General features: G+C 34.6%; 1 protein-coding gene across 6 annotated transcripts in view; it reads left to right on the top strand.

Annotated features, from left to right (window-relative positions):
- The window catches only part of POF1B (POF1B actin binding protein), a 112166-nt gene extending 98942 nt beyond the window's left edge, over positions 1-13224 (top strand). For 5 of the 6 annotated variants that reach the window (XM_045085586.1, XM_045085587.1, XM_013049664.2 and 2 more), the window contains 2 exons: positions 9017-9131; positions 11523-13224. In XM_045085586.1, coding sequence (XP_044941521.1) covers positions 9017-9131; positions 11523-11528 — 121 coding nt within the window. In that variant the 3' untranslated portion in view covers positions 11529-13224. Of the gene's footprint in view, positions 1-9016; positions 9171-11522 lie in introns of those variants that run through there. The other variant, XM_004779942.3, reaches the window with a different exon arrangement.
- Positions 13225-17347: the final 4123 nt, after the last annotated feature.

The following is a 17347-nucleotide window of genomic DNA, read 5'->3' as shown; positions in this document are numbered from 1 at the left end:
TTTTGTTTCTTTAATTTCACATGAATTAAATCATATGGTATATGTCTTACTTTGACTGACTTATTTCACCTACCATAATACACTCTAGTTCCATCCACATCATTGCAAATGGCAAGATTTAATTCTTTTTGATGGCTGAGTAGTATTTTTTGGTATTTCTTTATATATATCTATATAATGATATATATGTTCTTTATACATATATATCTATTATATGTAATAGATATAGATAGATATAGATAGATATCTCCACATCTTTTGATCCATTCATCTGTCAATGGACATCTGGGCTATTTACATTTCTATAGTTTGGCTATTATGGACATTGCCTGTATAAACATTGGGACGCATGTGCCCCTTTGAATCACTATGTTTGTATCCTTTGGGTAAATACCTAGTAGTGCAAATGCTGGATCATAGAGTAGCTCCATTTTTAACTTTTGAGAACATTCCATACTGTTTTCCAGAGCGGCTACACCAGTGCATTCCCACCAGAAGGAATAGTAATATTTCTCTGTGACCTTACCAATATCTGTTTTCCAAGTTGTTAATTTTAGCCATTTTGACCAGCCTGTGGTGACATCTCATTGTGGGTTTTAATTTGTATGTCCCTGATGCTGAGTGATGTTGAGTATTTTTTTTTTTTTATGTATCAACCATTTGGATGTCTTCTTGGCAGAAATGTCTATTCGTATCTTCTGTCTACTTCTTGACTGGATTTTTTTTGGGTTTTGGGTGTTGAGTTTGATATGTTTTTTATAGATTTTGGAAACTAGTTCTTTACCTGATATATCATTTGTGAGTTCTTCTCTCATTCAGTAGGTTGACTTTTAGTTTTATTGATTGTTTCCTTTGTTCTGCAAAAGCTTTTTATCCTGACAAAGACCCAATAATTGATTTTTCCTTTGTTGTGCTTGCCTCTGGAGATCTGTCTAGCAGGATGTTGCTGCGGCTGAGGTCAAAGGAGTTGCTGTCTATGCTCTCCTCTAGGATTTTGGAAGACTCCTGTCTTACATTAAGTTTTCTCAACCATTTTGAGTTTATTTTTCTGTATGGTTTAAGAAAGTGGTCCGGTTTCATTCTTCTGAATGTAGTTGTCCATTTCCCAATGCCATTTGTTGAAAAGACTGTCTTTTTTCCCACTGGATATTCTTTTCAGCTTTGTTGAAGGTTATTTGACCATAGACTTGAGGGTCCATTTCTGGGTTTTCTATTCTGTTTCATTGGTCAATGTGTCTTTTTTGGTGCCAATACCATGCTGTCTTTATGATCACAGTTTTGAAATACAGCTTGAAGTCTAATTGTCATGCCTCCATCTCTGATTTTCTTTTTCAACATTTCTTTGGATATACAGGTTTTTTTCCTGGTTCCATGCAAATTTTAGAATTGTTTATTCTAGCTTTGTGAAAAATGCTGGTGGTATTCTGACAGGGATTGCATTGAATGTGTAGATTGCTTTGGGAACCATAGACATTTTAACAATATTGTTCTTCCAATCCATGAGCATGGCACATTTTCCATTTCTTTTTGTCTTATTCAATTTCTTTCATAAGTGCTCTTAGTTTTCAGAGTAAAGATCTTTACCTTGTTGGGTAGGTTTATTCCTACATATCATATGGTTTATGGTGCAGTTGTAAGTGAGGATCTATTCCTTGATTTCTCCTTCTTCTGCTTAGTTGTTTATATATAGAAATGCAACAGACTTCTTTGCTTTAATTTTATATCCTCTGACTTTACTGAATTCCTATATCAATTCTAACAATTTTGGCGTGGAATCTCTTGGCTTTTCTACATAGAGTATCATGTCACAAGCAAGAGTGGAAGTTTTGCTTCTTCTTTGGTAATTTGGATGCTTTTATTTCTTTTGTTGTCTGATTGTTGAGGCTAGGACTTATGTTAAACAACAGCAGTGAGAGTGGACATCCCTGTCCTTTTCCTGACCTTAGGGGAAAACTCTCAGTTTTTCCCTGTTGAGGATGATATTCACTATGGGTCTTTCATATATGGACTTTATGATATTAAGGTATGTTCCCTCTATCCCTACATGGAGGGTTATTATCAAGAACAAATTTTGTATTTTGTCAAATGCTTTTCCTACATATATTGAAGAATCATATGTTTCTTGTCCTTTCTGTTATTAATGTGATGTATCACACTGATTTGTGAATGTTGAACCACCCTTGCAGCCCAGGAATAAGTCCCACTTGGTTGTGGTAAGCAATCCTTGTAATATACTATTTGATCCTATTAGCTAGTACCTTGGTGAGAATTTTTGCATCCTTGGTCATCAGGTAAATTGATCTGTAATTCTCCTTTTTGGTGGGGTCTTTGGTTTTGGGGGCAAAGCAATGTTGGTCCCATGGAATGGGTTTGGAAGTTTTCCTTTTAGTGCTATTTTTTGGAATAGTTTCAGAAGAATAGGCATTAATTCTGCTTTAAACGTTTAGTACAATTCCCCTGGGAAGCCATCTGGCCCTGGACTCTTGTTTGTTGGGAGACTTTTGATTACTGCTTCAGTTTTTTTTTTTTTTTTTTTTGCTGATTATGGGTTTGTTCAAGTTTTCTATTTCTTCCTGATCAGTCTTGGTAGTTTATGTGTTTTTAGGATTTATCTGTTTCTTCCAGACTGCCTAATTTTTTGATACATAATTTTTCATAATATTCTCTTATAATTGGTTGTATTTCTTCAGTGTTGTTTGTGGTCTTTACTTTTTCATTCATGATCTTATTTGGGTCTTTTCTTTTGATAAGTCTGGCTAGAGGTTTATCAAAATTGTTAATTCTTTCAAAGAACAAGCTCCTAGTTTTGTTAATTTGTTCTACTGGTTTTTTGATATCTATATCATTCATTTCTGCTCTAATCTTTATTATTTCTCTTCTGCTAGATTTTGCTTTTATTTGCTGTTCTTTTTACTGTTCCTTTAGGTGCAAGTAAGTTGTTTTATTGCTTCTTAGATAGGCCTGTAATGCTATATAGTTCCCTCTTATGACCACCTTTGTTACATCCCAAAGGTTTTGAACTGTCATGTTTTCATTTTCATTTGCTTCCATGTATTTTTTAAAATCCTTCTTTAATTTCCTGGTTAACCCATTCATTCTTTAGTAGGATCATCTTTAACCTCCATGCATTTGTGGTCCTCCCAAATTTTTTCTTGTGGTTGACTTTCAAGTTTCATAGTAGAGTTGTCTGAAAATATATGTGGTATGATCTCAGTCTTTTCTTGACAGTTGAGTCCTGATTTGTGATCCAGTAAGTGATCTATTCTGAATAATGTTCAATGTTCACTCAAGAAGAATGGGTATTCTGCTGCTTTAGGATGAAATGCTCTTAAGATACCTGTTAAACCCATCTGTTCCAGGGTGTCATTCAAAGCCCTTATTTCCTTGTTGATCTGTTTAGATGATCTCTCCATTGCTGTGAGTGGGATGTTAAAGCCCCCTACTGTTATTGTATTATTATCAATGATTTTCTTTATTTTATTATTAATCAGTTTATCACTTGACTGCTGCCAAGTTAGGGGCATGAATATTTACAATTGTTAGATCTTCTTGTTAGATAGACCTTTTAATTATAATACAGTCTCTTTCTTCATCTCTCATTATGGTCTTTGGCTTAAAATCTATGGGTACCTCAGCTTTCTTTTGATGTCCATTAGCATAATAAATGATTTTCCACTTCCTTACTTTCAATCTGGAGGTGTCTTGGGTCTAAAGTGAGTCTCTTGTAAGTAGCATGTTGATGGGTCTTATTTTTTTATCCATTCTGTAACCCTATGTCTTTTATTGGAGCACTTAGTCCATTTACATACACAATCATTATTGAAAGGTATGAATTTAGTGGCATTGTATTACCTATAAAGTTGCAGTTCCTATAACTTGTCTCTGTTCCTTTCTGGTCTGTTACTTTTGGTCTTTCTCTCTGCTAAAAGGGTTTCCTTTAATATTTCCTGTATGGGTGGTTTGGCGTTCATAAATTCCTTCAGTTTTTTTTTTGTTTTGTTTTGTTTTTGTTTTTGTTTTTTGTCCTGGAAACTCTTCATCTCTCTTTCTATTCTGAATGATAGCTTTGTTGGATAAAGTATACTTGGTTGCATATTTTTCTGATTTAGGATGTTGAGTATATCATGCCAGTCCTTTCTGGCCTGCCAGGTCTCTGTGGACAGATCTACTGCTTAACCCTATAGGTTAAGGATTTCTTTTCCCCAACTGCTTTCTAATATTGTCTCTATCTTTGCAATTTGCAAGTTTCACTATAATATGTTGTGATGTTGACCTATTTTTCTTGATTTTTAGTAAAGTTATGTGCCTCTTGGACTTGTATGCCTTTTTCCTTACCCACATTAAGGAAGTTCTCAGCTATAATTTGTTCAATTAAACTTCTTCCCCCTTTTCCCACTCTTCTGAGACTCCTTTAATATTGACATTATTTCACTTTATGGCATTGGGTTCATGATCTAATAATTTTCTTTCCCTCTTCTTTTAAGATTCATTATATTCCACAATTTTATCTTCCATATTACAGATTTCCTCCTCAGATTCATATATTCTTGTTTTTATCGCCTCCTCTTGGGGCTGCATCTTGGTTATAGCTTCTTTAATTTTAACTTTATTAGATTTTAGTTCCTTTGTCTCTACCATAGGGGATTCTCTAGTGTCTTCTAGCTTTTTTCAAACCCAGCTAGTAACCGTATGATTGTAATTTTAAATTCTAGCCCAAACATCTTACTTATATCTGTATTCATTAAATACACTATGAGTAATACCTCTTGTTCTTTCTTTTGGGGTGAATTTCTTCATCTCATCATTTTGTCCAGAAAAGAAAAAAGAAAAAAGAAAAAAGAACAATAACAACAACAAAACAAACAAAACTAGATCATGGGTGTATTTTGGTCTGCTTGTTGAAAGAAACTATATCCAAAAATAATAAATAAATAAATATATATATATACACATAAAATATGATGAGAGGAAACAAAGAATAAAAATAAATAAAATTGAAAAAAATTGGACAACCCTGAGATCATGACCTGAGTGGAATCAAAAGTCAGAATCTTAACTGACTGAGCCACCCAAATGCTCCCTAGACTTTATTTTTTGCTATTTTTTGGACAATTCATCCAATTTTGTTACTAGTAATCAGTATATTCAGATTTTTTATTTCTTCTTCTTCATTCAGTTTTTGGAAGATTGTATGTTTCTAGGTATTTTTCCTTCTGTGTTGTCCAATTTTTTGGCATATATCTTTTTTACAATATTGTCTTATAATGCTTTCTATTTCTGTGGTGTCAGTTGTTACTTCTTTCTTTTCTCATTATTTACTTGGGTCCTTTCTCTTTGCCTGTTTTTCTTCATCATTCGTTATCTTGAGGTTCACTGAACTTCTTAGATCTGTGTGTTTAAAGTTTGCATAAAATGTAGAAACAATTTGGTCATTATTTTTTCAATTATTTTTTGTCTCCTGCCAATCATGTAGGACTTCAGTTACACATATATGAGGGCAGCTAATATTCCCCATGGGTAACTCATACTCTGTATATTTTTCCAGGTTTTTTTCTTGTGTTTTATTTTGGATCATTTCTCTTCATGTCTTCAAATTCAGTAATATTTTCTTTTGCAGGGCATATTCTGCTATTAATCCCATACAATGTAATTTTCATTTTTAGAAGTCCGAGGTAGATCTTTATATCCTCCATTGTTCTCCTCATGCATTCATACTTTCTTCTAACTTCTTTTTTTTTTATTTTTTTAAATTTTTATTTATTTATTTATTTATTTATTTTTAATTAATTTTTTATTTTTTATAAACATATATTTTTATCCCCAGGGGTACAGGTCTGTGAATCACCAGGTTTACACACTTCACAGCACTCACCAAAGCACATACCCTCCCCAATGTCCATAATCCCACCCCCTTCTCCCAAACCCCCTCCCCCCAGCAACCCTCAGTTTGTTTTGTGAGATTAAGAGTCACTTATGGTTTGTCTCCCTCCCAATCCCATCTTGTTTCATTTATTCTTCTCCTACCCACTTAAGCCCCCATGTTGCATCACCACTTCCTCATATCAGGGAGATCATATGATAGTTGTCTTTCTCTGCTTGACTTATTTCGCTAAGCATGATATGCTCTAGTTCCATCCATGTTGTCGCAAATGGCAAGATTTCATTTCTTTTGATGGCTGCATAGTATTCCATTGTGTATATATACCACATCTTCTTGATCCATTCATCTGTTGATGGACATCTAGGTTCTTTCCATAGTTTGGCTATTGTGGACATTGCTGCTATAAACATTCGGGTGCACGTGCCCCTTTGGATCACTACGTTTGTATCTTTAGGGTAAATACCCAATAGTGCAATTGCTGGGTCATAGGGCAGTTCTATTTTCAACATTTTGAGGAACCTCCATGCTGTTTTCCAGAGTGGCAGCCACGCGCTGGCTCCCGGCTCCTCAGAGAGGCGGGGCTTCAGTGGGGCGGGTGTTAGACACCATCCAGTACCCCTGAGCTTTGGGGTGGAGGTGGAGCAGGCGGCAGCAGACTCTGGGCAACCCCGACCAGATGACTGCGGGTGCAGCTAGACAGGAGGAAGAAAATGCTGGTCAATCCCAGATCTAAACTATCTTATCGAGGAGGAGTCAAGATGGCGGAGAAGTAGCAAGCTGAGACTACTTCAGCTAGCCGGAGATCAGCTAGATAGCTTATCTGAAGATTGCAAACACCTGAAAATCCATCGGCAGATCAAAGAGAAGAAGAACAGCAATTCCGGAAACAGAAAAACAACCACTTTCTGAAAGGTGTTTTCTTTTTTTAAAATTCTTTCTTTTTTTTTTCTTTTTTCTTTTTTTTTCTTTCTTCCTTTTTGAACCTTTTTTTATCCCCTTTCTCCCCCCTCATGATTTTGGATCTCTTCTAATTTGGTGAAAGCATATTTTCCTGAGGTTGTTGCCACCCTTTTAGTATTTTACTTGCCCCTTCATATACTCTTATCTGGACAAAATGACAAGACGGAAAAATTCAACACAAAAAAAAGAACAAGAGGCAGTACCAAAGGCTAGGGACCTAATCAATACAGACATTGGTAATATGTCAGATCTAGAGTTCAGAATGACAATTCTCAAGGTTCTAGCCAGGCTTGAAAAAGGCATGGAAGATATTAGAGAAACCCTCTCGAGAGATATAAAAGCCCTTTCTGGAGAAATAAAAGAACTAAAATCTAACCAAGTTGAAATCAAAAAAGCTATTAATGAGGTGCAATCAAAAATGGAGGCTCTCACTGCTAGGATAAATGAGGCAGAAGAAAGAATTAGTGATATAGAAGACCAAATGACAGAGAATAAAGAAGCTGAGCAAAAGAGGGACAAACAGCTACTGGACCACGAGGGGAGAATTCGAGAGATAAGTGACACCATAAGACGAAACAACATTAGAATAATTGGGATTCCAGAAGAAGAAGAAAGAGAGAGGGGAGCAGAAGGTATACTGGAGAGAATTATTGGGGAGAATTTCCCCAATATGGCAAAGGGAACGAGTATCAAAATTCAGGAGGTTCAGAGAACGCCCCTCAAAATCAATAAGAATAGGGCCACACCCCGTCACCTAATAGTAAAATTTACAACTCTCAGTGACAAAGAGAAAATCCTGAAAGCAGCCCGGGAAAAGAAGTCTGTAACATACAATGGTAAAACTATTAGATTGGCAGCTGACTTATCCACAGAGACCTGGCAGGCCAGAAAGAGCTGGCATGATATTTTCAGAGCACTAAACGAGAAAAACATGCAGCCAAGAATACTATATCCAGCTAGGCTATCATTGAAAGTAGAAGGAGAGATTAAAAGCTTCCAGGACAAAGAAAACTGAAAGAATTTGCAAACGCCAAACCAGCTCTACAGGAAATCTTGAAAGGGGTCCTCTAAGCAAAGAGAAAGCCTACAAGTGGTAGATCAGAAAGGAACAGAGACCATATACAGCAACAGTCACCTTACAGGCAATACAATGGCCCTAAATTCATATCTCTCAATAATTATCTTCTAACTTCTTAAGTATACATTTAAATATATATATATATATATTTTAATAGATGCAACCATGAATACTTATTTCTTTTATCTGTCATTTCTTGTTCTGTTTCTACTAATTTGTTTTTCTCCTCATTACCAGTCATATCTTCTTGCTTCCATGACTACTAATTTTTTTTTACTCAATGACATGTATTGTAATTTTACATACTTTAGTTCTAGATATTTTTATTTCACTGCAGGTGTTCTGTGGTTTTATTCTGAGACAAAATGAACTGGATATAGTGTAATACTTTCAAGTCTTACTTTTAAACTGTTAAAACCTGCAGTATAGGACTAACATCATCCTAATGCTACCAAAATACTCTTCTGTAGTTTCTTCTTGATGCCCCCCTGCATTAGGAGATCTTTCCATTCTGGTTAGTGAAACACAAGCTATTCCCTTCATTATGTGAACTCCAGGGATTTCCAGGCTCCTCCTTTCCAGTGGTTCTTTCTGCAGCTTCCGTAGTTTTTCCATATGCCTACCTTAATCAGTAGCTATCCAAAGACTTGTGGAGAACCCTCTACAGGACTCTTGACCTTTATCTATATAGTTGTCTTCTGTCTGGTATTCTGCTCCACACCAGGTGCTTTGGCATAGCTTTACTTGAAATTCTGTCATTTCAATTTTGTGAGACAGAAGGAATTTATTTGGCTCCACTTTCCCCATCCTGTGACCAAGAAAATCTCTATGTAGTGAGGTAGGTACTGATAGGGCTCATGTAATTTGGTTCCCTTCTCTAAGATCATTGTCTTGTGCTACCAGTGGTCCATTATTGCAGAAGCAGTACTATTACTCTTTTGAAAATAATGGTAGTAAAGCTTTGTAAGTATTTTCTTTTTAGAGTTAAAAGTCATTCAAAGCCAACTTGACTTAATAAGGAAAATCAAACTTGGAGTGACTAAAAAAGAATGAATCATTTTCTTATGCAGGCTGTAAACTAACTTTTTTCTGTATAGGTACAGGACACAATATCCAATCCTAGGCCTCCTTTATGATGACTATGAATATATACCACCAGGTAGTGACACACAGACTATTGTGATTGAGAAAACAGAAGACAAATGGACTTGTGTAAGTTGCCTTGTATATTTCTAGTCCTACTAAGAATAGAAATTTATATATATTCTATTTATAACAGCCCTCAGAAATTGTGGTAAAATATTAAAGTGAACTAAAATCTTGCAGTTCATTTTTTTCTTTTCAAAATTTCCCCATGTTTTCCTTACTGACATGTAGTATGAATTAAGAAACTTTAGAGTGATTCATACACAGGTAATATAATTGTTTTTGAACTGATTCTACTCAAATTTTCAAAAAAATCCCAATTTTTTCTTAAGCAGGTAGAAAATGTTATAGACAATTATGAAGAATGGTGTATGGAGAAGAGGCATGTTTTAATAGAATTTGTCTTTCAGTCTTGAATGTGGTACTTTTTACTATAGATAGAAAATGTTCAGTATTTTGGACGTGAGGAGGTATGTCTGTCTTTCTCAACAGATTTTAAGATCCTCCAGCCTTAAATCTCACAGTTATAGTGAGGCTGATGAAAAATATTTTATAGGTCATGCATTCTAATATCTACCTTCTATAACATCCTCCAAGATGACCAAGTGACATGGACCTTAGCACCTTCTTAAGTAGGCCAATACGTTGCTAAGTGGTGCTGATTACTAAAACCATCTTCTTATAAGGGACTTAATGCTACTTTACTAAAACTTTTACTTATTATTCTGTCAACCTTTAAAGTAGTGAACATCAAATGGGGAATATATTCACCTCAGTGCAGTGGCTCTCTATCAGGCAATTTTGCCTCCTAGGGGACATTCAGCAATGTTTGGAGACATTTTTGGTTTCCACAACTGGGGAATGGGTACTATTGGCATCTGATGGCTAAAAGCCAGGGATGCTTCTAAAGATCTTACAAAGATCTTTCTTTAGATCTTTCTAAAGATCTTAGTAGGACAGTCTCCCACAGAAAATAATTGTCCAGCCCAAAATGTTAATACTGCTGAGGTTTGAGAAACTCTAACATAATAGAATCACCTTGGGGTCTTTTCTTCCTAACTGCATACTCCTATAGTACTGCCAAAAGATTCTTACAGAAACCATTGATAATGATGGAAATGTATGATATCCCTCAAGTGTAATGGACATAAAAAATGTTGAAGATGGCAGCTCTAAACCACACAGAATCTAACTTTAACAGTGAAAATGATGGCCTTTGTTATGTTGAAAATTGCTTAAGTACTAAAAGCAGGTAAAACTAATCTATGGTTATTAAAATCAGTAAGTGGTTATCCTTGAGGGCAGGTACTGATTAGAAGGGAGTATAAGGAGGGTTACTAGGATACTAATGTGTTGTTGCTTGATCTGAGTAATGGTTGCATATGTGTGTCCAGTTTGGGAAAATTCATATTGTTATATACTTACATGTGCACTTTTCCTATAGATTTACTATACTTTAATAAGTTTTAAAATGCCTACGAATGCCATGAGGAAAAATAGATAAATATACAAATGCCAATTATTCTGCAGAACCTTTTGAAGAAATTTTAAATTGCAGATTTATAGCTAATAAAAGACTGCAGCTATTGTTAATAAATTACTGTAGATGTGTAGTTAACAAAATGAAGTCTGTTAACTCACTCTAAAAATGATTTTTTTAGTTGAGAGCTCAAATATTTGAGTAAATAAAAAATTCAAAATGCTTTTAGATCTGAAGCCCTTCTTTAATTACAATCAAGCCATCAATCTTGATTCTATGGTTGTCTATCATCAACGAAAGCAAGCAACATTTGGTAACCTCTCCCCAAAAATAATTTTAGCGCTGACATGTGTTGTATTTCTTAGGACATTAGCTGATCATTATTTATTACTAATTAAATGATTAAGGTACTTGGTGTCCCAAGAACCAGATGAGCAGCAAGGGAAAGTCAGCATAGGATTTAAAATTTATCACTCAGAGATTTGATACTGAAATTTAAGTTTGGGAAACAACTGCAGCTACTAACCACATATGCATCAATGTGAGGACTTGCCAAATGAAGGGTCTACAGAATAATAGTTATTATTTCTCTCTCCATTAAAAATGTGCAGCAATAAACATCAAACTTGATATCTGGAAGGGACTAGATACTGAGAGGAAGTTCAAAATATATTTTAGTAAGTTCACAGATGGTAGATTTATATTTATTAACAGATATGTTTAGTCTCTAAATAAGACACATAGAAGAAACCTACTCAACGCTCCCTTCAGTCATTGAAACATGTATCTTAACTAAAGTCAGATAAACCATTGTTTCACTGAATGTACATAAAAAAAATTACCACAAAAGTGCAGCACATTTCCTTTGGTTTTATGAATATCAATTTAAATCATTTCCTATAACTGTGTATATACAAGAATATCTTAAATGAATTATGAACTAGTTGTAAACTAACTTTTTTTTTTCCCTTTTCTAGCCATGAATGGATCCCCAACTCAAAGGAGCTTTTTGTGCATCTACATTAGTACTTTTCCATACATTTTCCGTAACTAATGGTCAATCAAAATATTGAACCATGCAACTACCCAGTAAATTTAATGGAATGAATTATTTCTGCAGATAACAATTTCTCCAGCCACTAATGAGGCTTTTCTATCACATTTTTCAATAGCATTCAATAGTATTCAATAATAAAATCTGCTTGTTTAAACATCAATTCCAGACACTGTAGAACATAATACACTGTTTTTTCAGTTAGGGTACTTCCTAGACACTGAACTAATTTGTTGGGGTAGAGATTTTACAAGTTATTCCATTACAAATTTTAAAGTAAATACTGCTTTTTAACCAAAAAGAAGGCAAAACTATTGAATTTTTTTTAAGTTAACTATATTGTATATACAGCATGTTTGCTTTTCTCACATTAAACTCTGTGACTAAAAGAGATGCTCTATTACATGCTATTTATACCTTTTAGAGACATAACTAAATTGAAGGTGATGGTTAATTTCATTTACCAGGGAAGTAGGATAATATCTTTTAAAATAACTAAATCCACTAAATTACACATTATACTACTGTGATTCTAAGAACATATCAGTGGTTTGGCTTGGCAAATCTGTTCTTTCAAAGCATATCATCCTCAAATGAGTCTATCCAATTCCTTAGAAATATGTAATACTATTTTGTAGGAGTGGGTAGAAGGAAGGCGGGCTTTTTAATAGAAGTATACAACATGTAATACTGAATTGTTGCATTAAGGCTTTGGGAATAAAAAGAGCAAGAACAAATACTTGATACCTGTATCCTATTTGGGAGAAAAAGATTTTATAGTATTTAATGGACTTATAAGTTGGTTGATTAATTGGGTTCTAATGACTTTGCCACATGAACAAAAATATTTTCCAAATACATTAGTAAATAAGAATGAAATTTCTTAATTTCAACCCCTATGGTTAAAGTTGAAATTGGTGAAAATTAAAATGAGATAAATGCTTTTAACATTCTTATATAAATATTCAAATAGACCTTGAAATGAAGCTAAGATCTTTATGTTATTATCTTAATACATTTACTAAAATGTTAAGCTCTATAATTGGATTAATACAATTTCACTTTTATCAATATTTTGTGATAGAAAATGTTAATATTCTTCATGAGCTATACAGTCCTTACATTTTTTTCCCTTGGTGTAGGAACAACAGCATAGTTTCTCCCCTGCTAACTACACATGTAACAAAATTATGCCACATTATCTACCCATTACATTTGATATAAATGGAAGATTTTAGTAGCCTGATAGAAAATTGCTGCCATAACTGTTTGAAAATTAGAACAAGTGTGATTTTCTCAAAATGTTCTTAAGTAAAAATAACAATGTCCAAATTTGGGAACAGTTAAAAAATTAATACTTCAGTGACTCACTTGATCCATGCATAATGAATGGGTTTTGAACAGGGTGCTCATTATACTTAACAAACTTAGATGTATGTATTCCTTTTCCAATGTATGGTTAAGATCAATAGAAATAGTAGTGATTTTTTTTCCCTCTCACAAGTTTCAGACAGCTTATCTTTGAAAATTACAAAGATATTATCAGGTGAGAAATACCTGTTTATCTAATTTATGCTCCAGTATCTTTTGCTTTAGATATCAAATAAAATGGAGACTTGTAATTACATGCAAGATAATTTACGTGTCTAAATAAAATATGTGAAGGGACGCATGGGTGGCTCAGTCATTTAAGCGTCTGCCTTTGGCTCAGGTCATGATCCCAAGGTCCTGGGATCGAGCCCCTTGTCAGGCTCCCTGCTCAGCAGGGGAGTCTTCTTCTCCCACTCCCTCTCCCTCTGCCCCGGCTCCTATATATATATATATATATATATATATATATATATATATATGAAGTATTCATGTGGTCTTTGTGGAAGTCCTAGTAGGAAACATATTTTTAGCCTAGCTGTATATTTTCATGACGAAGTTATATGTTAACTACCAAGCGCCATTCTAATATTTTTAAAAATACCTGATGTAGACTACTAAAGACAACACTGTAACATAGACAGACCCCTGGCTGATGCAGGTTTCTGCTTTACATGATACATGTAAATTACATGCAATTTACAAATTACAAACCTAGTCTTCCCAGTTCCATAACTCATTGTTTCAAATGTGATTCCATGAATCATTCTTCAGCCCCTTGTAGTGAATAGTGCTTTAACTGTAATACGTTTTCTTAACACAAACAGTACAAAAGGAAAAAAGTAAGCCTTAAAATCTTTATCTCACAACCCAATTTATATGACCCAAATAAAAAGCCATTCTTACTTCTTTCCATTATTGTAATCTACAGAGATGACATGTAGACATAATTCTTTTGAAAGTGAATAATATGCTGTGAAAAGACTTCTCAACAAGGTACCTCTCCCCCACCACACATCATTATTACATTTATTGGATTTCCATAGTATTGTTTATTCAATAAAAATATATTTCATGCTCATCCTAGAATAAATAAAATAAATAAAGAAATAAATAATAAATAGAATAGTAAATACTAATATTTTTGAAAGTAAAGATTCTAAGAAATAATTATGTCTGTCTTAATGAAACCTTTAACATTTAGTGACAAATAACACATAGTTCTTTTGCATCTACAAAGGAACACTGGAACTGTTATATAACATAATTACATGATAACCAGGAAGTCTTGGTAATCTTGAATCGGTCTCTTATAGATGAGATATTGTTAAGTCTAGGGTCTTTATGTTTGGTTTCCCCTCCCATTATGTTAAAATAATTACATTATTAAAGTTTATGTTCCAGAGATCCTTTACATTAAGAGATAGCCTTTGCGATATGCTTTGATTCAGTACCTGGTATGCTAACAAAATCAACATCTTACAATCCTAGCTCCTACGTGCCAAGATTTAACAAAACAGACCAATTTCTTAAAATGGGAGAATATATAAGCTTTTTGAGATGGTTTCCTAAAGGGTTCTGATGAGCCAGTCATCAGGGTATGATGGGTAGGTGGTGCTGGGATCTAGGATGACGAGGTTTTGGGCTCAAATGGATGGTGACTAGGACATAACATTATAGGTTAAAGGAGATAGTTTCAGTATGGCCAATTGGTCTAGATTTTAAAATGAAGCAGAGTTCCCTTTGGAATATTTACTTGGACAATGCTTAGAACAAAGGCATAGCAACTGGAACAAGGCATATGAAAACATTTTCAGCTTCAGATATCTTGTACTAGAGCCTTGACCCTACAAATTATACAAGTTCTTCTATGAGGCCTCCAGATTCCAATTAACAATATCCAGTCTTATTCTAGGATCCAAGATTCTAAGATACCTTTCTTTCTTTTTTTTAAAGATTTTATTTATTTATCTGACAGAGAGAGACACAGTGAGAGAGAGAACACAAGCAGGGGGAGTGAGAGGAGGAGGCTTCCCAGTAAGTAGGGAGCCTGATGCAGGGCTTGATGCCAGGACCCTGGGATCATGACTTGAGCCAAAGTAGAGCCTAAGGCAGAGGCTTAACAACTGAGCCACCCAGGTGCAGAGATCTTTCTTAAGCAGTATCAAATTTACAAAGCTAATTCTTTTGGAACGACAGAATGGGGCTGAACAAAGCTGGGAAGTTTCTCTAATCAAGTGATATAATATAATCAAGGTTCTAGTTTAGTTCTGCATTTTCTCTAAGTCTTTTCTTAGTCTTAAACTTACTGAACAGAATTCCAAGTCTAGCCAGTTTTTTTCTTGATTCTCACTAGGGGAAATAGGAAGATCTGAATAAGTGGATTCTTCTGTTCCTCTACCTTCACAGGAAGTGATTAATTTTTTTCCTGGAAGTAGGCATATTTAAGAATCGTGCTATATTTTTCTTCAAAACTTTTTTTTTTAAAAGCGGTCAGGGATTTACTTCACATTAAAGCCATTGGGAGAAGGGGATCTTCAGATTAAGCCAATCGGGTGCGGGTGGGTGAAGGGAACAATGAAGAATATAAATGAGTCAAAATTGGCCAAAAAGTGATTGTTGAAGCTGGGTGATAGTTATATAGGGCTTCATTATATTTTTTGTATGATTAAAATTTTTCTGCAATAGATGTTATCTATCATCTATATTTGATATATATATCATATATACCACACATATCTTTAAGGTCAGTTCAAGGTCCAAACTGGTAGTTGTCCTGTATGAGACATGGGTTGAATTTGAGAGCCCTACCCGAGTAACAATTCAAATAATTTCCTCTCCATTGTGGTATAGGCCATTTAGAAGTGACAACCAGACAAATCCATCTCCACATAATGACTGTGAACTGTTCAGGAAAAACAATTTTTTAGTAATTACCAAATTATTTCTCCTTATTTCATCACTTTGACCTGCTGGTAAAAATCTGTATTTTTTGACAATCTTCTTTTGTTTGTAACATGGATTGAATTCTTATTTGTAATATCTTAGCTGAGGTTTTCTAGACCCAATTTACTTTTTTTAAAAGATTTATTTCTTTGAGAGAGACAGAGAGCTTGCATATGAGTGTGCACATGAGTGGGGGTTGGGGCAGAGAGAATCTTCAAGCAGACTTTGTGCTGAGCACAGAGCCTGACGGCAGAACCAATCTCACAAACCTTGAGATCATCACGAGAGCCAAAACCTGAGAATTGGAGGCTCAACTGACTGAGCCACCCAGGTGCCCCTTAGACCCAATTTATAAGTAAAAGAAAATCCATATATTTCTCTCCAGCTACACTGTAACTATGAACAACTGGAATAGCCTCTTCACATGGCTGTTTCCCTCAGCTTCTCTGCAATGCATTCCTCACAGAGCCTCCAGAGTGATCTTCAAAATGTAAATTGTATCATATTACTCCCTTTCCTAAAATCCTCTAAGGGTTTCCCATTTCAAATTCTCACAGGTCTCATCTCTTATCAGTCAGACTCCCTCACCAAAGTCCTGCCAAAGCTTGTTCCATCTCAGGTTATGTGTATTTGCATGTTTCTCTGCCTTGAATGCTCTTCCACAAGATCTTCATATGCCTTCTTCCTTCTTGCCACTCATGCCTCCCATGTCTTCAGTATGGATCACCTGTATCCACTTAGCCATGGCTATCTGTTGAAGCAAACTTGCTGAAGTGTACCAGAATTACACTGGGGGATTTTGTCTAACACATTTTTAATCCTATGGTGGTAACACATGGGAGCTTATTAGAAACACAGAATTGAGGGCCCCATCGCACACTTACTGAAACAAAAAAAAAAAATGTATTTTAATGAGATCACTAGGTGAACTCCATAGACCTTAAAGCTTATAAAGCACTGGTCTAACATAGAGTGGCTAAAAGATTTCTTCTTTTTCTGTTAGTAATCATTTAGGAATAATTAGCCCAATTGACAATTTTAAGCAATAGGGCTATATATATCTAGGTTCATGAATTCTATTGAATGTTGACTGATTTGAATATAGTCCGTTATTTTTATGCTCATTTGCATAAATCTTTCCTAAACACTTGATTTAATGCTTTTCCTTTTGAATGTGTATTGGTCTATTTGGAACATAATTAGATTATTTTCTCAGGTTTGGGTTACTTAAGCAGGAAAGGAATTTCTAGTTTTCTCTATAATACTAAATCCCAAGTCTTAAAATGAGCACCTTTATAGTATTTCATCATGGTTTTAGCAAAAATATACATTTCTGAGGAATAATAATGCCATAGCCATCATAATTGTTTAAGTTTCTAGCTCATGTTGTTAATGCACAAAATCTACAAGACATTAAATTATGGACCAAATTAC

This window comes from Mustela putorius, unplaced genomic scaffold (assembly GCF_011764305.1).
Source record: "Mustela putorius furo isolate JIRA1106 unplaced genomic scaffold, ASM1176430v1.1 tig00000870_pilon_pilon_pilon, whole genome shotgun sequence".
Classification (NCBI taxonomy): Eukaryota; Metazoa; Chordata; class Mammalia; order Carnivora; family Mustelidae; genus Mustela; species Mustela putorius.
This window is presented reverse-complemented; position numbering and strand designations above follow the sequence as displayed.